This window comes from Zosterops lateralis (genome assembly GCF_965231275.1).
Source record: "Zosterops lateralis genome assembly, chromosome: 13".
Classification (NCBI taxonomy): domain Eukaryota; kingdom Metazoa; phylum Chordata; class Aves; order Passeriformes; family Zosteropidae; genus Zosterops; species Zosterops lateralis.
In genome coordinates, this window is record NC_139773.1 from 16,743,757 (window position 1) to 16,764,828 (window position 21,072).

The 21,072-nt window shown below is 39.4% G+C and overlaps 1 protein-coding gene across 1 annotated transcript in view; it reads right to left on the bottom strand.

Moving 5' to 3' along the window:
* Positions 1-210: 210 nt before the first annotated feature.
* Positions 211-21,072, bottom strand: part of LOC310914606 (protein FAM169B-like) — a 36,240-nt gene continuing 15,378 nt past the window's right edge. Inside the window, exons 4-9 of the mRNA XM_083870870.1 lie at positions 15,291-15,376; positions 13,557-13,731; positions 6,775-6,957; positions 4,293-4,421; positions 1,554-1,639; positions 211-571 (exon numbers count right to left, since the gene is read on the bottom strand). Of these exons, the coding sequence (XP_083726996.1) occupies positions 350-571; positions 1,554-1,639; positions 4,293-4,421; positions 6,775-6,957; positions 13,557-13,731; positions 15,291-15,376 (881 nt within the window). The 3' untranslated portion in view covers positions 211-349. The remainder of the gene's footprint in view (positions 572-1,553; positions 1,640-4,292; positions 4,422-6,774; positions 6,958-13,556; positions 13,732-15,290; positions 15,377-21,072) is intronic.

Below are 21,072 nucleotides of genomic sequence, written 5' to 3' on the forward strand. Positions count from 1 at the left end.
GTATCTCTCTTCCATAATGCAGGATGTGGTTTCCATAGAAATATCTTCTCACATCAGTACCTACAAGCCCTCCAATTATTCCCCTTTGGACACCTTGTGCAATCCAATAAAATCTTTTCAGAGCAGGGAAATAACCAGGCTCAGCTACTACTTAATTACTTGGTGAGAAGAAAAAGGAAAGGACATTTAGTAAACAAAAGCTTTATTTAAAACAAAACATAAAATGAAGAAGGTGTGTTGCAAAAAAATTTCATCATATCTGAAGAAATTTCTCCACTGTTACAAATTAAGAAAAATCAATTACAATTTTTAAGATCATACTGAATTTTGCTGATTTCTGAAATAGCAATTATGGTGTAGTTTTGAATTGTTTTGTGGCCTTATCTCCTACTAAGTCCCCAGGACCTCCTCTTTTCCTGAGTCCTTTATGTTGCTGAGCATTGCCTGCACCTTGTTCCAAGTCCTCCTCTTCAGGACCTCGTGAGTTTGGAGTCCCTGCTGTTGTTGTGTCATCTTTTTTCTCTATGGCATCTCCTGCCTCTTGCCCAACGCCAGGAAAGCAGTCAACACCCTGAAATTAGAGCCAAGACAGATGAAACAGAAAATTACACACAAACAAAATCAACAGTGGTTTGATCCTAATATCAATATGGCCATGGCCGCCATAAAGGTGCAAGGCAAGAAACTCAGCTGTATTTTTTCTATAGAACAGAACAGCTTCATTGCTGCTGCTCTGCCTGCCTTGCCAGAAGTGTCAGCAGAAGGAAAACTGGGAGCACAGGGAGCCTTGATCTGGCTGGGTGGGCTCTGAAGCCGTGCCCACAGCACACAACAAGAGCGTGCACCACGGGGGCTGGAGCCATCACAGCTCCCCCAGGACACTCAGGGCTGAAGGAAACAAACTGATTTAGTTGTGTGGCAACCAAAATGTGCTGGGGAAACAACCCCTGCAGCTCTGTTTTGCTTCCACTCGTCTCTCTTTTTTCTTTATTACTTGAAAAAGCTTCATTACTGTGATTTTTTTTTCTCAGATATGTGGCTTAGGCTCCATTTAAACCTCACCGCCTGTTTTAGGTCTCAGTGCTACAAAAAGCTAAACAAGGCCAGATCTGCAGCTCAGCAGTGAGATAAAATAAATAAGACCATAAAGAGTTTGACTTATTCATTCTGAAGTCACACTCAAGCTCCTGCACAGAAAAGACAAGTGGAGTTCAGAAAGCCTTTCCATATGCAAACCTTAGAATTCACTGTACACCTGCTTGGTTACACCTCCCTTATCTCAGTAAGGATGAAACTAAAGCATTTTATTAAAACTATTCTGCATTCTTCAGCCTCTCAAACTATTACAGCTATGTAAATTAGCTATAAATATAATTTATAAGTGTGTATGTATATATATATATATATAATATAGCTGTGACTACCTACATAGATATAGGAGTCAGTAGTAAAACACACCTGTGGAAATCTCTCATATTTAAACCTCTCCACTGAAAAGGGGAAAGGCCACCAATGGAAAACAAGGTCATAAGATGGCATATTAATGACTGTACCTTATTCATCTGCTCCATATCCAATTGTCTGTGTTTACTGGTTGGAGTCTTCTCCATACAAGAGCTCACTTCAGCCTCTGGAGAAATTGGGGGGATATTTTGCCCCAGAAGGAGATTAAAAAGGGAAAAACATTATCATACTTCCATGGCTATTTCCACTAAAAAAAAACCAAACCAAAAAAAGCCACCTGACTCTTACCTTCAATCCCTCTTGCTTTGTTTTTGTTAATTAACCAAACCAGGGCACCCCATGACATTACCACAAAAACCTAAGGTGAACAACTTTACCACAAACAAAATGTCTTTGGGTCTTGAAATCTCTGCTAAATAAATAATCTGTTCACCTCTTACATCTGGAAAACCCATAACCCTTTCTCCTTTTCAGAAAATATAGCTACTCTGACCAATTCTGATAAAGAATTATATGCAATCAATTTAAATTTATTTTAATCCTTCTCAGCCTGCTTGGTTTTGCATTAGCTTCACATTTACATGCTTTATGTATATTACTAAACTACTTCAAAACAGCTCTGTTCACTGCCTGGTAGATTTAGCAACCACGACCAAACCATGTGAAATGATTTCTGTTCCTCCAATCACTCCCAGAAGAGAAATGTCACCATGTTCCTGTTGCTGAGACTATTTGATGAAACTCTATCTCCTACATTTTTCAAACAATAAGAATTAATTCAGAATGAATGACTGCAGCTATGTGTGACAACACGCTAAAAAGCTGGATTTTTATAGATATATATGTGCAGACAGAAATGTGTGTGTGTACACAAGCCTATGTATCTGTGCACATCCAAACTGAACCATCAGCTGCAGCAAACAGAGGGCTGCAGTTCAGATGAACTGCCACTAGATGCAGCCACACCACCTTGCAAAATAGAGAATTCTGACCTCAGGATTACAGAAACCTGTTTTGGAATATGTATGACTGTAGAATTCTTACAGGAACATTAATGGTATTTCAATCCTGAGTACTGGTGTGGGAAAAGAAACCCCCATAATATGGGCAAAATATTCAATTTTTCCTCTCAGTAATTTTGTTCCAAAACAAAGCATTGCACAGCATTGCAAATGTCAACAGGAATCTAAGAAATCAGAGCAGAATAAGATTCATCTATTTTCACAGTTGTTGCCATAGATCCTGATTGGAGCTGACAATATTGTATTACATTGTGTTTTGCTTTCTGCATAACAGAGAAAGCAGGAATGAAGTCCTTGTTCCCAAGAGCCCCCCTAAAGATAGAATCATGGAATCATAGAATAGTTTGGATTGGAAGAGACCTTTAAAGATCATCTAATCCAATCCCCAGCAACGAGCAGGAACATCTTCTACAAGACCAGGTTGCTCCAAACCCCATCCAACCTGACCTTGGGCACTTCCAGGGATGGGACTGTCACAGCTTCTCCAGCCAGCCTGTACCATGGCCTCAACACCCTCACGGTAATTTTTTTTCCCTTTATCTAGCCTAAATCTATCTTCTTTTAGTTTAAAATCATTATCCCTTGTCCTGTTGCAACAGGTCCAGCTAAAATCGTTATCCTCATCTTTCTTACTGTCCCCCTTTAGGTAGTGGAAAGCTGCAGTCAAGGCAGTTCCATAGCCTCATGTGTATTTTTACTGACAGCAATTCTGGAGGAATGATATTTCCCCATTCTTTGGGTCATTCATCTCTTTGTTTTCCTAGAAGATGGCAAAAAGAAGAAAGAAAAAGGCAAGCATCCTCTCCCCCAGGATCGGCTGAGTTTTGATCTGATCACAGTTCTCTTCAGTTGCCATTAATAAACTTCACTTAGCAAGATTAAAGGAAAGAACAACACCAGGTTTTGCTGGTTTGAAGCATGAGGAACACAGATATAATGGCTTCAGAGGAGCCCAGCCTAGGGCTAAAGTCTGACTTAACTCTCCTGTGGGTGCTGCAGACAAGATGAAACGCGGTGTCTCGACGGAAGGTTCCCGAGCCAAAACAGAGCAGGATGGATGTGGGAAGGCATGGGAGCAATTTGCTCTGGAGCACTCCTTGCTGCACTTCCAGAAAGAGACAATGTGAGCCCTTCTTTTGGAACCCAGTGCTTATCACAGCTTGTGTGCATGCAGCAGAGGGGCCTGTCTGAGTCCTCCAACCAGCTGAACAGATTACATCAACGAGATCCCCATATGAACTCTCAAAAGGTTTCCCTACTCTGTTGCTTTCTTTTGTGAAGCAGGCAGAAAATGCTCCCAGCAAAAAGGATTTACCCTGTAGGAGAGTACTTGGAATCTTCCAAAACCCATAATGAAAACCTTTGTGTTTCCATCCAAGAATGGTATTGGCAGCAATTGAAGGTAATTAAACACACTGCCCCACTGGCCATACAAATTTCTTCTTTGTAATAATTTTAGAGAAACAAACCCCTGTCTATAACCCAGACAATGTGTTGTGCAATAGGGACTTTTTGGGCTAACTTCTACCCTGCTCTAAGTGCACTGCAACAGGAGTTACAGCCTGGCTGTGCTTTGTTCAGGGTCTCTCAGATGCTCTGCGGTTCCATTTCATTACCTCATAATTTCTAAGAATTGTTCTGTTTACTGTGAAAAGATGAGGGCACTGGACTGCACACTCAGTAGTTTCTCCATGTGCAAACAACAGAGACATCACCTCTCCATGATCACTACCTAACCCTTGATTACATTTCTTATATTTATAGAACTGTAACACAGACAAGTTCACACTGATCGTTTTAACTCACTTTCTGAAAGGGATGAGTCCATCTGAATTTTTAACCAGATATTCACTCGCTGGCTCCAATCTCCTGGTGCTTCCACTTCCCACAGTCGCTTCTGCTCCTCAGGATGAGCCTGCAGGAATTTCTGGCACACTGAAAGGAGAAACCAAGGGGCAGAAGTATGAATGAGTGAAAAGTACGTTGGAAGAAGGAGCACGTTCTCAGATCTACTTTCATTAGTTCCTTCAGAAATCTTTCTTTTGCCTTTTCATTTTCCTCCTCTTTCTTTCAGCTGGGACTTTTGGTAAAAGTCTATGTGGAATCACCTAAACAGTCACAAGTGAATCCTGCCATCTGCTTCAGTCTAGATTATTTCCTTGTGAGTGCAGAAATAAAGGACTTGAAGTGATTTGCTGAGCACCTTCTTCTGGCACTGTAGCACATAACAATGTCCAGACACTCAGTAGGTTTCAGACTAACAGCACAGTGGGGATTTTTATCCTCACTACTCTGAAGGGAAAGGTGCTCCTCTGTCTCCCATCTTTAACCATTCAGAATGCTACTTTAATCTCTGTTTATAAAGAAAAGCTCTGCTTCAGTTTGGTTTTGGGCCAAAATCACCCTCCTTTTCACTACTGCTACCCTATGCCCCATTGTTAGGTTGATTTATTTCTTTGGATGTGAAAAAACAGAAATGGGAAGAATCAACAGAAAAATTTCAGGATATCTGTGACAGATGTACAATCACCTTTAAAAACTATATTGCCTCAGATTCCTATCACTGTCAGTACATACAGACCATCCAAAAATTTGGATAAACTATCAAATTTAGGTCTGCTTATGTTATCAAACTGCAGTATGTTCTATTTAGTGGTAACCTTAGGATGTGTGCAGTGTCAAGAGGAGGCACATGCTGTAGAACAAACAGTTCAAAACATTTAAAGGGATTTTTAAGCTTCCTTAACCACCATCCTATTGCTTGGATCAACTGCACTAAGATAGTGATCTGTAAACAACAAAATTACTGTCATATTCTGTCCACTGTAGTTCATCATGCTACAGAATGGGTAATTTATCTTCAACTTTCAGTTGAGTTTAACAATGGGATGTCAAAACAAAAACCCTAATTCTGGTATGTAAACATTTGCCTTACAGTACTGAGCAGATTGCAGACATCAATTTTATCCAAGAATATCCTGACTAAATTAACCATTCCAATAAAAACTACTGAAACTAACATATATACTAGAATCCAGGTATCTGCTGAACAGCTTTTTCCTTCCTTTTAGGCCTCAACAGCAGCTTAAATACCATGTCCATGTTAAATAAACTGTCCACAGCTTCAGAGATTTCAGCACAGAGATTTAAAGGTTGCATTCATTTGTCAAAGTATGAAAATGTGGTTCCAATGAAATTAAAAACAGACAGTGACTTCAATACACTCAAAATTTAACTTACAGTATTGGTATTTTTATAAAAGAAAACCTAATTAAAACATGATGCAAGTCGAATTTATTCACTATTAGCTCTAAACTTAATTGAGACAAAAGCACAGTCTTCCAATATATTGCTAGTGCTAACACATAAGAAATGCAGCTTTCTCATCCAGGGTTTCCACAGCCCTGAGCTCTGCCAAAGGAAAACTGGATATTACTGGGAAAAGAGAAGAAATGCTCTCAATACTATTCCCTCCTGAATTTAGAAGTAGCAGTACCTGCTCAGGTGCTTTTGAATACACTCAAGGGCACATAATAACCAGGAGAAAGAGCAGATGTGGCCAAAATTTTGTTGACATTTATTAGGAAATAACTGGAAAGCTGTAAGTCAATCAAAACATCTCCCCAAAAATAGTGGTGAAGACTGCACCACACAGAGAGCAACCTTAGAACAAAGTACTTTTCTAAAGAAGACAGTTTTATTAATAACGTGAGCACAGATATTTTCTGTGAATATTACTAGCAAAACTAGAGTTTTGACCTGAAGACAGAGAAGATATATTACTACTTTGTGATCTTTTAAAAGTGACAAATGTTCAAAGACAGTTGATACAAAACAAGTACTGATGTAACTGAATGACTGAGTAGATCCTGGGTATTTGGCTTATTAAATGTAATTTCTTAAAAATGCAAGATCTACCAGAGCATTATGTGCATAGTGTGGGCTTGACAAGATCTTATGAGTCTTTTCCCTGTGGTGTCAAATAAAATGTGTAAGTCCCTGTCTAGGGCAGTGACACAGTTCTAAGAAAGAACAGTTCTGGGAACACAGTACGTCAAACAGACACTATGAGTTTTGTGCTTTTTGTTGTCTTACATAAATATTGGCCTACCTTTCCACAAGAAATTCCAGATGGCTCTGGAAAAGGCACCAGTTGCAGGTTAACAACAGTTCAGTTCAGACCAGGGCACTGAACTCTTACACAGTGAAGACAATCTTACCAAGACCATATTGAAAATTATACATTATACATGACCCTTACCTAACGTGTCCACATCAAAGGATTTACCTTGATACATGGCAGCAGAAATAGGGCAGCTGATCCCCAAGGCATCCTCAGCCAGGAAAGACTGACAGAAATCATGCAACATTTTCATCCCAAGGCCACCTCTTCTGCACTTTCTCCTGACGAATATAGTATCCAAAACTGGCAGCAGGTAACACTGACTGGTTGTGCCATCACATAGGCTTCCTGAAAACAGACAGGGGAAAACACATCCATTTGCAAACAAAACTGGTATTGCTGCACTAACTGCTGTGTGAGTGCAGCCACACACACGGCCCTGGTACCTTTCCACAGGCTGTGAGGATGATCTCATGGACAGTAAAACACTTTCCAGGAGGATGACTTGTGCCATGAAATGGAGAGGACCTGCCTAACGTGTGGCTGACAGGTCTCACCAGAGGTCTTTTCCAGACACTGATTCTTCATAATCACACCACCTTGGTGCACAGGCAGTGTATATAGGAAAGCTCACTAAAAAGATGTAAACAGTCTAAACCCAAAGAGATATAAATATTCCGAATGTAATGTCAGTATGCTCCTTTAAATAAACAACTGAGTGGTGCATTTTAAGAAAGCACTATAAGAGCTCCTTTGTAAGTCCCTCTATTTCTACTGAGTGATAATTTATAACACATGAAGGTGCTTCTATTCCATGACCTGAACTACCACTATCAGTGTTAAACCAGAGGTTTCACTCAAGGACAGTCCTTGCTAACAAACACATTAAGTCAATTAACTGAAATCACGGGGTCATGACATAATGCTCTACATGTGGACAAAATACAGACTCAAGCATAAGCCTCCAAACTATTAAAACTAGTTCTCAGTGAAAATTTGTCCAAAAAACCCCAAAACACAGAACCAAGGGACTTATTTTGCAATCACAAATGGTAAACTCAAACTGGAGTCAAGAGAATTGATTAAGAACAGACGTTCAGCATCCAAAATTTTGATGTTCACCCTAATCAACCTAGGGTCCTATTGCTACACTTCCATTCAGTGCAGAATACCATAAAAATAGAACTTCAAACTACTTTACAGCATAAGCACTCAGTCCTGAAATGACATCAGTTCACTTACATATAGGAGAGGGTCCCCACAGAAAAACCTCACTGATTTATCTTAATTTTTAGAAAATATTTATGAAGATTTTATGCTGCTTTTGAGTACATGGCAGGTTAAATACAACTGGATATCCAGGTCTTTATAATAGAAAATTGTTATATTTTCATACTTTGTTGCTTAAGTCTCATCAAGACCTTCTTGGTTTATTTTTCTCACTACTTCCTAGTGGACCTGACTCAGTTTAGTTCCAGTCTTGAGACATGAAGCTTTCACCACTTCACTAAGACCCGTTTCACAGTTTTGTCAATGTCCTGTTGAAGGCCTGTTCCTAAATTCCAATAAAAGACTTTTAAGTAACAGATATTTTCCTTGTCACATCCCCACAACAATCTTGAACTGGGGTCTATTTCTGTTCCTTCAGTTGGTGCACAGCACCTTTTGCCGATACTGGACAGGCCTGACTTTAGTTCCTCTCTTTTCTAGGATGCCAATTTAGCACAGGATATATGACTATTCTTAATTCTAGACCCTGATTTGTCAAGCTCATCATTTAGCAAGAATCCACATCTCACAGACTGAGCCATACAACAAGAGTATGTAGCTACATAACCATCCATTCACATCTTGATTAAGCTTCTTGGTTCACTCCTGCTTAATCAAAGTGTATACTTAACTTCAAACACATGTTCCAGCACATTGTTGGAAAAGGGTGGGTTGTGGTGGTGTTTATAACCTTCCAATATTTGTAACACATGATGGGTAGTTACTCTTTTTGTCATGAGCCAAAAAATTGAGTATATCCCCAGTCCCATTGTTAGCTGCCAACCCAACAGAGATGTCAAATTCCAGCAGAATTGCACCATCCCTTCTAAGGGACAAACTTTTCCTCATGAAGTCCTTAAGAATTCCTGCATGTTGCAAGTGTTCTTTAAAGTTTGTTATTATCTCATATAGTCTGTGTCCTATAAATCCTGATGAGAATGCTGTGCAGCAACCCCAGGAGCTGAGTGATTTATGCCTGAGCTCCTAATTTTGTGTTGAGAAGATGACAAAAACTTGTCATGTCTAAAGGCACTGTAAATAAAGAAACCATGAAGCCATTCTTCACCTTGTCCCTGGGAAACACATTAGGAGAGTCACAGCCCACAGGCATTTGAAATAAAATAAACAAACAAACCAACCTTTGGAACAAAGGCCACTTTGTCCCTGTTTCCCACAGAATGGCACAAAGTTACCATAAGCTAATGGTGGCCTGGAGTTGACCACTGGGCTCTCACACATCTGGCTGAGAGGTTTGTTTCATTGCTGGAACACACAGACAAAGTTTTGAGGTGAGGGAGGAGACAGGGAAAATAAGGGCACTGGTGATGGAGAGGGAAGCATTCATGCAGTCTGCCCTTTGAAAGCCTTTGATCTGCTTGGTTAGGTCACAAGTGCCAAATGACCAACTTAGGAGCCAGCAAAATGGCAAACAGATATTACAAGGGCAGGAAAAGCAGACAGCCATTAGCATTCCCAAAGAGCCACAAACCAGAAAAAAAAAAAACAAAACCAATCTGGTCCCCACATCCAACAGACCCAAAAAAAACAAGGTTGTGCACACCAACTATTTCCCTGCTGAACAAGTTGGCTTGGCACACACATGTTTGGACAGGCCTGGAGCAGGCTGAGCACTTGTGTAAAGGGTGGGGAGTATTTCTGCAGAGCAGAACCCAAGGTCAACCCATTGTACGAGTTTGTATGTGAGAAGGCGAACAAAGGTTCTGGCTTCAATAAAATTAAATGAATTCATGTCTGGACTGGTATGTAGTCATTTCATTTTCATTACAGCCAGAACCTTCAATCCACCTCAGAAATGCACATTAAAAATATTATTGCTAGCAAACAGAGGGAGACAAAAGCAATTATTCAACAAGATTTCAGCTAATTGTCTGTCAGGTTAACGTCAATGTCAATTTATTTTATTTTTTTTAAAAGAAATGTATATAATCAATGAAAAAGTAAAGTTCTGTTATCTTTTTAAGGATCTCTTTCTACAGAATAGCACCTTTTGATACTTTAGAAGTATCAAAAGATATTTCCAAAGGCTTGTATGAAGAAAGGTGTGAAGTGAATTTGAGCTCAGGAAGCCACTTCCAAAGACCATCTCTAAGATTCTAGTGTAGGATAAAAGCAGAGATTGGGCCAGGGTTGCTTTTTTGCCTACTATATGTCTGCTTAAGAGTTTTTGCAGTCAGGTGTTCCCAAACTGTGACTTGTGGAACATTTCTAAAGAATGAATAAGAAGCCAACAACACATTTACTCCTGATACACCGGTATGTTTTACAGCCTTTTCAGAGGATTCAAAGGCTGGTTTGATTCACATCACTCCATAGTTACTACTAAGATTTGTCAGGAGGGAAGGGACAAGCTTTAACAATCTGACTCCTTTGTTTTTCATACCACAGACCGCTTGGTCTGCAGCTGGGCAGATCATATGTGTTACAGAGACAGCAATACATAACAGTAGGGGGGGAAAAAAGGCTCTATAAAAAAGGGATTTTGTTCTGGTTTGTTCTTAAAAGCATTAAGACACTCCTGGCTCATTGCATCCTCCAACTTCCTTACTGATTTATTTGCATCATGAATCTTCTGCATTCTCCTGGCATTTATGTGAAGGTGGTGAAGTCTATTTTTAGTAATTACTAGTCCTCAGTAAATAAGAAAGGAAAAACTCTCAGGGAATTACATGGTCTCACTGCACAAGAAACAAGTGTCAGTAACCGTGGTAATTAATCCTACATCACCACACAGAACACATTCTTTCTGAGGTTTTCACACAGAGCACGAAATAAATACTTTAAACAACATAAAACGGATCCCAAACCCCAAGTATCTATATCAAAGCTTTCTGCAAAACATTTCATTTTCAGGTTGCTGCCTGCAGAGAAAGGTACAGGAAGAGGGAACCGTCATTTCCTATTGTACCTTTAAGTAGCTCCATTTAGTGAGGTCTAACTGCTCAGCTGACTGATATGGAAGCTGCTGACATAGATAAAATTGGAGACATTTATCTTGGCACGTGACAAAGTGTCTTATCAGCCTCATTAGTGGCTTAGTACATCTCATCAATCTTTAGTATACCCAGTGGTAAATGCTGCATGCCTGTCATTGGACAGGAATAGGCACATTCCAGAGAGGCCAAGTTGATGATCTGTGTAGTCATGAATAAATTTTGCTTTAATAAAGGTGTCTAATGCTCACGAAAAGTGATAGCCTTGAAGAATGAGACTTGTGTTTATCTATACAACAGGTGCAGGGTGGCCAGTGCCAGAAGTGGCCAAATTGTCTCCAAACTTTGACCTGCAGGAGTTACTGCATCTCTGAGCAAGGCGGGTGCTCGAGACCATCTGTGCCTCCTTAGCTGGACTATTTAAAGAGATCCAGTTAAGGATGGTCATAAGATGGATGGAAGCATGGAACTGGACCAAAACTACCGAGTTCACTTTGTACAGGCCACCTAGGAACTGGCAAATGGAAATGGCATTACAATATTGCCAAGACAGTTAATTGGAATCACTCAAGTCCATTGAAAATTTAGTTTGCATAACGACACATTAAATCTGTAGCGAAGATAGAACAGACTCTCTGTTCCTTGGTCACCACTTCTGTGATTCACCCAGAAGACTCATGTTTGAAAGAGCCATGCTCCACAGACCTTTTTCTGGCTTATTTGCCTCCACTGAAGCATGTTTTTTGTCATGCTGTAGATAATGGAAAAATTCACAGATGAGAAATACAGTTGAATACAACATCAAAATGAGAATCTCAATTACCCAGTGAAGAAAAATCAAACTGGAAAGAATGGTCAGGTAATTGCAGAGCATGGAAATAAAGGGAATCAGAATCACATGGTGAGCACAAAGAGAAATAATTCTTTCCTAGGACCAGAAGCTGTAACAGAGGTCCAGCACAATATAAAGTTCTGTAATCAAAGCTGCCTCTACTAAATGTTCTGACCAGGACAGCAAAAGAAAATAGAACTTGCATTATGATTTAAAAAAATAAATTACGAAAATATGTAAAACAACCATGTGAAATACAGCTTCTGAGGGAAGATATTTATCATAGTCTGTTTTGGGCCTAATAAATCCAGGCCTCTTCTAAAAAGCAGAGAGAATAGAATCAAACACAGCCATGGCTGGTATGAAATTGAAATCACAGAACTTCAGAAAGAGGAATTATTTTCTAAATGCGTACATCAAATAGCAAAAAGCAGCAAAAACAATCAGTTTCAAGCTTCCCGAAAAGGCTTTGGCAAAAGACTGCAGTAATTTGTGACACAGGCCAAAAACTAACAAATATAGCTGCCCAGAGAAAAAAAACACTGGCAAGAAAAGGCAGATGCTGACAAAGCTGGACTTGAAGGATTTGTATTTTATGTGGACCTGGTTTAAAACCAAACTGTGACTCTCAACTTACTCAGAAACAGTTTCAACTTGGCTAATACTCCACCCATAACAGACTACTGTGCACATTTATTTTACTGAAGCATGAATCATTACAGCCCCTACAAGTGTTTCTTTCCAAAAGTTTTGCTCAGGAATATTTATGGACTTAAAGGAAAATGTACTTGTGTTTGCCATTACAAACCAGTTCATCAGCATAATCAGAGATGCAGACAGGGGTCCTTGATCATAGGCTGAGTCCTGATTCCTCATTGATGGAAGCTACACCTCTGTGTGTATCAGGATTTTTCCATCCCAAGAAGCAGAACATCTCACTGTTGCTGGCCTTTGGGACTGCAGCAGAAAAGGCACCTTCAGAGTGTCCTCTGGAATCCAAAACAACCCAGCTCTCAAGCTGTTTTTTTTTTCTCCCATTTTGGATGGATGGGTATTGAATTCTGACTTGGACAATATTTTGCTTCCAAAGATCCCACCTTCTCTGTGTTTAAGCTGCTGGTATCAAGGTGATTCCCATGAATCTTAAACACAGACTGGTAACCAGCTCCTGTGTGGGGGCACAGGCTCAACTGCATACCTGGAGTTATTCCAATTAAGCCTCTTCCACTCCAGACTGGTTAACAGCTATTATTGGCATTAATACAGACTCTGTGTTTAATAAAAGACCTTTACTAAAGCTAATCAAGTATCCCTAAAGGATTAAAACACATTTTGTTTCTTTTCTATGCCACTTAATCAATTATTTATGAAATCAATTAATCATCATCCTTTAAACTGGGAGTACCACAACTGCACAAAACATTCCAGGACTGATCTAGTGCACACCTTCTCTACACAGCCCAGCCACTGCTCCTCACACAACCAAGGATCCTTCCTCTTCTTCCCACCACCAACTCCCAATACGTCTTTCCCCCTGGGAATTGCATTCCTTTTTCAGGTATCATTCTTTCCTGCAGTCCTCCATCCTGTGGATAGGCCCTGCATTCTTTGTTCCTAGATGTACGACCTCCTACTTGGCTGCATTAAAGCACATTTTACTGGAGTAAGCCTAAGTACCTCAGATCAGAATAGGGTTTGGAACTATCATGTTTAAATGAAAGTAACGTGGATGGCTTCCAAATTCTGGGAAGGTTTGTTCCCCAGATTAATTCTGAGAGAGATTTCATATAAAAATGTAAATGAGAGCCAGGATTATTTATACTGAAAGATAAACAAAAGGATTACATTTTTAGCTATTAGGAACCAGTGGAACTGTGTCTCTAAAATGACCTTACCTTTCATCTTGACTGAGTAAAAGGCAGCAGCCTCGCCGTTTCTCCAGAGTATTTTGGCACGCTCGGTGGCAGAGTGAGGTAGAAAGAATGCATCATTAGCTGAACTCCCTTCCAGCATTCCAAAAATAATGCAGTTCAGAACAAAGAGGACAATCCTTTCTCCAAATGTCTGGACCTTAGAGAACAAACAAAAACAGACCAAAGAAAAATGAGGCAGAGAATAGTATTTTGCATCTCATAAAAGGTTTCAAAATCAAAAGAGGCTGGGAAGGAGGAGGTCAGGAAACATGTACACTTAATTTGGGGAAAATACCTCCTGAGCTGGTTCAGCTAGAATAACAAAAACAGTTTTTCCTAGTGTTTCACCCTCTATCCAGCGGGCATAGAATAATTTAGTAACTATTTATAAAGCTTGACATATCTCTTGTTGTCACAGAGAGGAATTCTAAAGCAGCAGAAGTATCTTGATTGCAGTCACAGTGAACAAGTCACAGATTTGGAACCAGATTTGGATCAAGGCAATCTAATCCTACTCAAAAGTGACATGACAATTGGACTCACACTGTGGGCCCAATCACCTCTCCCCTATTACCTGTGTTGCCACAGCATCGAAGAGTTTAGTGGGCCAGGACCTTACTGAGATAGACACTGTACAAAACAGAGAATGGTCTTTCCCAACTAGCTGTAATCTAGTGTAACATAAACAGTTATTCTGTGCTGGGCTTCTTAGGAAACAACTGACAGGAGAGGGAGATGGAGGAATATAAAGGAACAAGATTATATTGACCATCAAGGTAAAAATGGGTGCCAAGAAGCTTCACACCAACGTTCAGAAAGAAATTAAAGTTTCCACAAATAATGGGGATTTACCTTTCAGCAATGAGCTACAGGGGGTAAGGTTTCTATTTTCAGACATTATTTTCATTCTCTGTTGATACAGAGATGCTTGAAAGCCTGAATGCTTGTGTTCCTGCTCCAAGTTCTATCTTGCAAGGATTGGTATCTCAAAATCCCTCCAGTTACCCATAAAAAGCCTACTTAATTCTGAAAATAATTAACCTCTATGTGTGAAAGGAAAAGATGATAAAAGAACAGAATCATTAACGACCAAAGATACTGAGGGTTGAGTAGGAAACAAAACTGATTTAATAACCTCATGGCAACACAAAGCTCATCTGCAGCAGGCATCTGACATTTTAGCTGCAAACAGACTACAGGCTACCCAAACCTTTCAAATTATGAAAAAGTAGTTCTATCTTACTAAAATAATTTATTTCGAAAAAGAATTATGGATACAGAAATTATTAAATAGCAACCATTTCATAACATGAACATAATATAAAAATTATCCAAGGAAAAAAAATCATAACTAGCTAGATAATACATTGTTCCAAAGGGTAGTAACACCTCCCACCAGACAGTTAATGTGAGAAATTATTGCTAATGTAGTATTTCAATTTATGATTATTCCTTTAGTAGGCAGTGAGGGTAAACTAAAAACCAAAAGAAAATAAATCCCACAGATGAATCATAAACTGCATGCATACAGAATTGTTTGGAGAGGACTAATGTGCATGTCACTGTGTTGTGGAGATGTGAAGCATTTGGTGAGCCACAAAGCCCAAATCCCACAGGTTCACAGCAGAAGCTGTAGGAGACCAGAGACAATTCCATAGGATTGTTCTGGCTGGGAAGGTCCAGGATAAAGGCAACTGTTCAAAACAGCATCCTCACCAAAACAAGCCCATCTCTAGCAGGATCAGCCGTCTTCACAACATCTTCCACAGGCCACCAACGCTGGCTCAGATAAACTGCCAAGACTACAAAAACAAAAACAGGGGAACACGTTACCCACAAATACAAAGTACGTTCAGAATTCTTCCACAGGCAGCCTCAGATCTACTTCTCCCCACAGCTGACTCCAGTCTGTTCTGCTATGAGACAGCAGAACAACAATTGTATTTCAATTTCACCTCCACGTCCCCTGATATCCAATTTTCAGTACTGCACGAGGCATCAAGTGAAGATAATTTTTCTCAGGAATTGATGTGACTTTGGTGTGACAGCCTGTGTTCCATATGAATAAAGCACTTCCTGCTTAATAGTAAGTTCAGTAGCAGAGAAGGTTTGAGTGGCATTTGGGACAGAGGAGCTATCTGGATAAAGGTTACAGTTTTCAAGTTTCTTTCAAACTTTCCCCTGCCCACACACACATATTTGCATATATTTGAGTGCACATATTTGCACTCATGCAAGTCAAACACAAAAATTCTCATAACTGCTTTATCAAACAGTTTTTCAGCTCTCTCCGTGATTGAATTTCTATCTATGGGTACCTTTAGAGTACAGACTCCTAAATCTCTGCATGGACAGATATTTGGGGAGGTTCAAATGCACACAGAGAGGTTTCTATCAAGAAAAGACAGACATAGACACACATAATAAGATACACTTTGCCCTGAAGCAAAAGTGTATCAGCAGCCCACGTAAGTCAAGTCCTCATGTAGGTGTGATGCAAAACTTGCACCCCACTTCTTCCCATCCTTCCTCAATTTTTCACATATGCAGGAACAAGTATTTAAACCCTACTCCTACATGTTCATCTCCAGAATTCATTGCCTGCCAATAGATTTACAAGGAAAAGACTTGAAGCAGCAACAGCGACACTGAAATTACTTCCAAGCCTTGTTCAGAAAGAAAAGTTTTGACATGGGGTCATTTCAAAGAATTGAGAATAAATTTTAAGGGTTTGGATGAGGTTTTGGAATAAACACAGAAATCTGATCATTTATGACCACAAACACAGCAAACAGCAAATATTTCAGCAAAAAGAACTTTTAGTATCTGTACACTGGTGACATTCACCTAAAGTACATGGCTACAATTCCAGGATTGTTCAAGAGCACCAGTATCTCTAATATCTTCAAATAGGGCACCTACCATGTCCATTTTTATATAGAAAGATAGAATAGAATATAGGAAGAATGTTGCAAAGAACAGCACACAGTTCACATGTTTTGAGTCCTACAAGAGCGCTCCAACAACTGGCTCTAACCTACCCAGCTAGGGACAAATATAAGAAAGTTCAAAACCATCTGTGAGTTAGAAACAAATTCACACATGAGGAAATGAAATGACTTTAAGGACAGGATTCAGCATTTACCTGTTTTAGCCTCAGGTTATACAAATGTCACTGATGCACACAGGTTAATTTCCCTTTTTGCTTCAGACTCCATCACTCCTGCTGGCTTTAAGGCTGGAGATTCCGCTTAGCTAACTTATATTTCCAATAAATTATTAAAGCATGTGCCAGAAAGCATTACACTTTGTGTGCTGGGTTAACAAGGAAGAAGTATTGCACGCAAGGGCAGATGCCTGTTTATAGCACCAGACTCAATTCATTAAATATTATGCACTTACTTGCATGGGATTTTCATACTCTTTCTGTGATGGATTCAATCTGTTCCCTCAAACCCTTCCCTCTGCTTTCAAATGCAGCAGCCACTGCTCCATTACACATCCATGAAACATGCAGCTACAAAGGGAGCTGAGTCACACAAAGGGGACATAATGGGCCAAATGCTGACTTTAATAAGAGCTGCAAAGAGGTTTGGCACACAGTTCAGACATACAAGACACATAGCAAAGGTCAGAAAAGTTTTTAAAAGCTTTGAGGAAAACAGGAAGATGCATAACCATGTTGGAAGGAGTTGCTTTTATAGAACATTTACTGTGCTATTCAATAATTTAAATGTGTGGAAGGGAACACTAGTTGACATAGCAACTGTCACATCACATTACTTGAGCAACCTTATCTATATGGATGCCTTCCTTGAAGGAAAAAACATTTCTCCAAATTTCACACAAACATATGTACTTTGCTTTTTGTTATCATTTTTCAAGTCAACATCTGGTCCGCAGTTAAATCCATCCATGTTTCCCCATACTCTCATTTTCATTTCATAATCAACTTTGAGGAACACTATTTCAAATGCAAACATGATTTGTGAGACCACATGTTCCCTTTCTCTCCCTTCCCAGCCTTGTTGTTCTTTCCAAAACATTCAGTTCAGTCCACCTGATCACGAGAGATGGAGTTATTGCCAACACACATCACCTGAACTCTGAATCACCATGTGTGTGACTACAGTGACCTTGCAACTGCAAGACTCGATGTGCTGGATCTTGCAGTTGCAAGACCAAGTGAAAATGCATTTCAGGTCACAATTAATGGGGTTTACACATGCTCAGGTGGGTGGCTTGCCCTGTAAGCAGCAGCTTGCTAAACCTCAGTACTTTCATCACCTGCACTCAGACAAACACAGGGTGTTGCAAGAAGCTGACAGGCAGTGGAGCACAGGATTCCACAGCACACGAGAGTTTGGAATCCAGGACTGAGCTGAATTAGGCACAAAGCATAATGCAATTGTGATTATGAAATGTCTACTTTTGCTGGGCAAACATGGATCCCTTCCCAACTCAGGCCTGGATTATATTTTTACTTCCTAGGCTATGCTGGCCAAATGTTCCCACACTGGTATGCAACTATTTAAATGAAATGTGCACATCAGGATTCTACACACAGAGCAAAGAAGAAAAAATAAAGCGACATCCAGCTTGGTCCTTCTTTTTCCCCAGCCTTATCTGAATTGCTGAAACACATCCCTCAGTTACAAACTAAATAAAGGTGATGTTACATATGATAGGTGCAATTAGAGTTTGCTTAATAAATATCTAAGATAAAGTAGTAGTACTTTCTGAAAAGTCATCTTTACCTTAATTCTGTCACTATTCCCGATTGCTGACACACTTAAAGAGGTTGCTTTTGCAAGACTTCCACTGTGGAAATACTCTGATACTGGAGCAAGAAAATCCTCAGAAATCCTTCTCTGAACTGCACTCTGCAACACTGACATACCCTGAACTAGCTGGGTCCCACAGTTCCCTGTCTTTATAATGGAATAAGAGCATTTCTCACTCTTTTCTAGGAATTTTATCAAAACAAACACATTAAAGCTTGGGAGGAAAGCAGATTCCTGCTGGAATGGCAGCCGTTCAAATATCTCAGATAGATGTTCCCTGCAACCAGTTACATTCTCTTATAAAATTCAAGCTCTACTCAGTGATTTGTAGCAAATGTCTTGTGATAAATGTTCCAAGGCATCTCACAGTTATTGTGAATTATTAGATGCAGCACACAGAAAATGCCACAATAAGGTATGTTTATTTAGTGTTATAAAGATGTTAATCACCCATGTTATGCTCTGTAAGCCCTTACAATGCAATTTACGTTCTCATAAAAATATCTGTACAGATATACTAACAGAACACAACACTCAGCCCATCAAAAATAAATTAAAAATGCTTCCAACCAAGACCAAGTCCTAGAGAGAAGCTGCCATAACCATTTTCTCTTTGAAATATGCAGATCATTTCAAACCACAAGCTACACATCACTTCTGGACAACTCATCTTATCAAGATGATCAAAAATAAATCTCAGTGGTGGAATCCACCCCTCTTTAAACCAATTTTCAAGAATTAAATGCCATCAAACTGAATCACAACCAGGAAATTTGCTTCCAAGAGTGCTCCTGCTGTGGAAGAGAACTAAAATGTAGATGCAGTGGACAGGTAGAGGAAAAGAAGAGATGAACTACAGCAAGACTGTTTTCCTCTTCCATCTGGATGAAACTTGCTTCACAAGAAAAGTGTAAAGCTCAAGTCAGGAAAAGAAAATTATGTAACTTGCTAAATGTTTTCATTTTCTGCCCTTAAAGTAAAATGTCCTTAAAGTAACAAAGACTAAGTTAAAATATATTGCCTTTCTCTGAAGGAATTGGTTTTGAATTAATTTGGTCTGTTCACTGGTCAGAACAAAAGGTCACGTAGGTGAGCAAATCCAGGTGGAGTTGCCTCCTTAGCACAGTCTGCCACTCTAAGAGTCAATTCCAAATCTGCTGAGCTGTGGGAAAAATTTTAGGACAAAATACTTCAAATGTATAAACCCATATGTATAGGTATGCACATACAACCCAGCAGGCTTTACAGAATTACTGAAAATTTATTAAAACTCATCTAAAGAAAGAAAAATCACATCGGTCAAATCTGATGTGTGCAGGAAAATTGGTCACATGTTTATAGTACATAAAATCCAGAAACAAAGAACTTCCAGAAAATCCTTTAAATCATACTTGTGGAATGAAATATCAAAAGCCAGGTGATGTGGGCCTTATTTAAATAACCAGGCTTAAGAGATCTCTCTGTTCCTCTGGCTCTGCACTGGTAACTTAAGCTGAAATTTTACAAGGGGGGATCAGAGCAGTCAGTCAGGCTGTTGTTTATAATATAATAAGGTGTTTCTTCTGCTAGGTTTAAGCTTTTAATGAAGATAGCTATCATGTAATTTAGGCTCCAATTGGACTTGTTTGACTTGTTCCTGTGAGAAATCATTTTTCCTTGTGTGCTTGTATCTCATTAATACTTCTTGTTCCTAATACGAGATCATTTAACTGAAGAGCTGTGCTAAATGCACTTTCACCTGCATCTATTTAATAATTCTTTATTCCTGCTTTGTAGTTACAGATCCAAATTCCTCTTGTGTAGACTAAACTATCTCAGTGCTGTTTTCAGCCACGTTCCTTTGAACACAAGTCAGGAGAGCACAACTGCACTCTGAGCAAGTCTGGCCTCTGGTGTAGATACTTCTCCCCTTTATAACACCAGTGTGTGCCTCTCTGCAGAGAAATATTAATGGTATATATAAATTAATGTCAGAAGAGTAATTCTACATCAATAGTTTCAGAGGGACCAGAAAGTCTTTTGACTACACTTGGAATGTGGAAAGGTCTCCTACCTTCTCCTGTGAATCACAGCCCATTAGCAAAGATCCAACTGAAATCCTGTGTAGAAGGAGCTGGAAAACTGCAGAGTTCACCTCTAACCACAGGTGATTTTAATCTGTTTTTTGTTCTTCTGAAGAAATTTCCTGCTTACAGGGTAGGACTGAACAATGAACACTTACACTAACAGAACCTGCTCTAGGAGTGCAAGATCATTACCTGCCACACTTAGAACTGAACAGAGAATTTTGTTTTGCCTTTGCTTTATTATTAAGAATCCTGGTTATTGAAGCTTTTCAGGCATAATTTATAGCTTATCCTTTTAAAAAGGAAGTCCACTTTTAATGACAGATGTCATCAGTTTGCTGCCACATTTGGAAGCTGGAAGCTTGAGAGGTTTCATGTGTTCTGTATTTCCTAAGTGACACAGTGGGTCAATGCAAAAGTTCATGTCCTCATTGAAGATATTCCAAAAATTCTACAGCCCATTCCTTCACAGTAACATCAACACTCCTCATTTAATCTACACACCAGTAAATAGCTCTGGAATAGCACTGGTGGTACACTCCAGTACTGGAAATAAAAGGCAATTAAACCCAGGACTGAAAAAAATATCATGAAGTAAGAAAAAAAAAAAAAAATCAGTAAGAAGCAATACTATTTCATACCTGTATT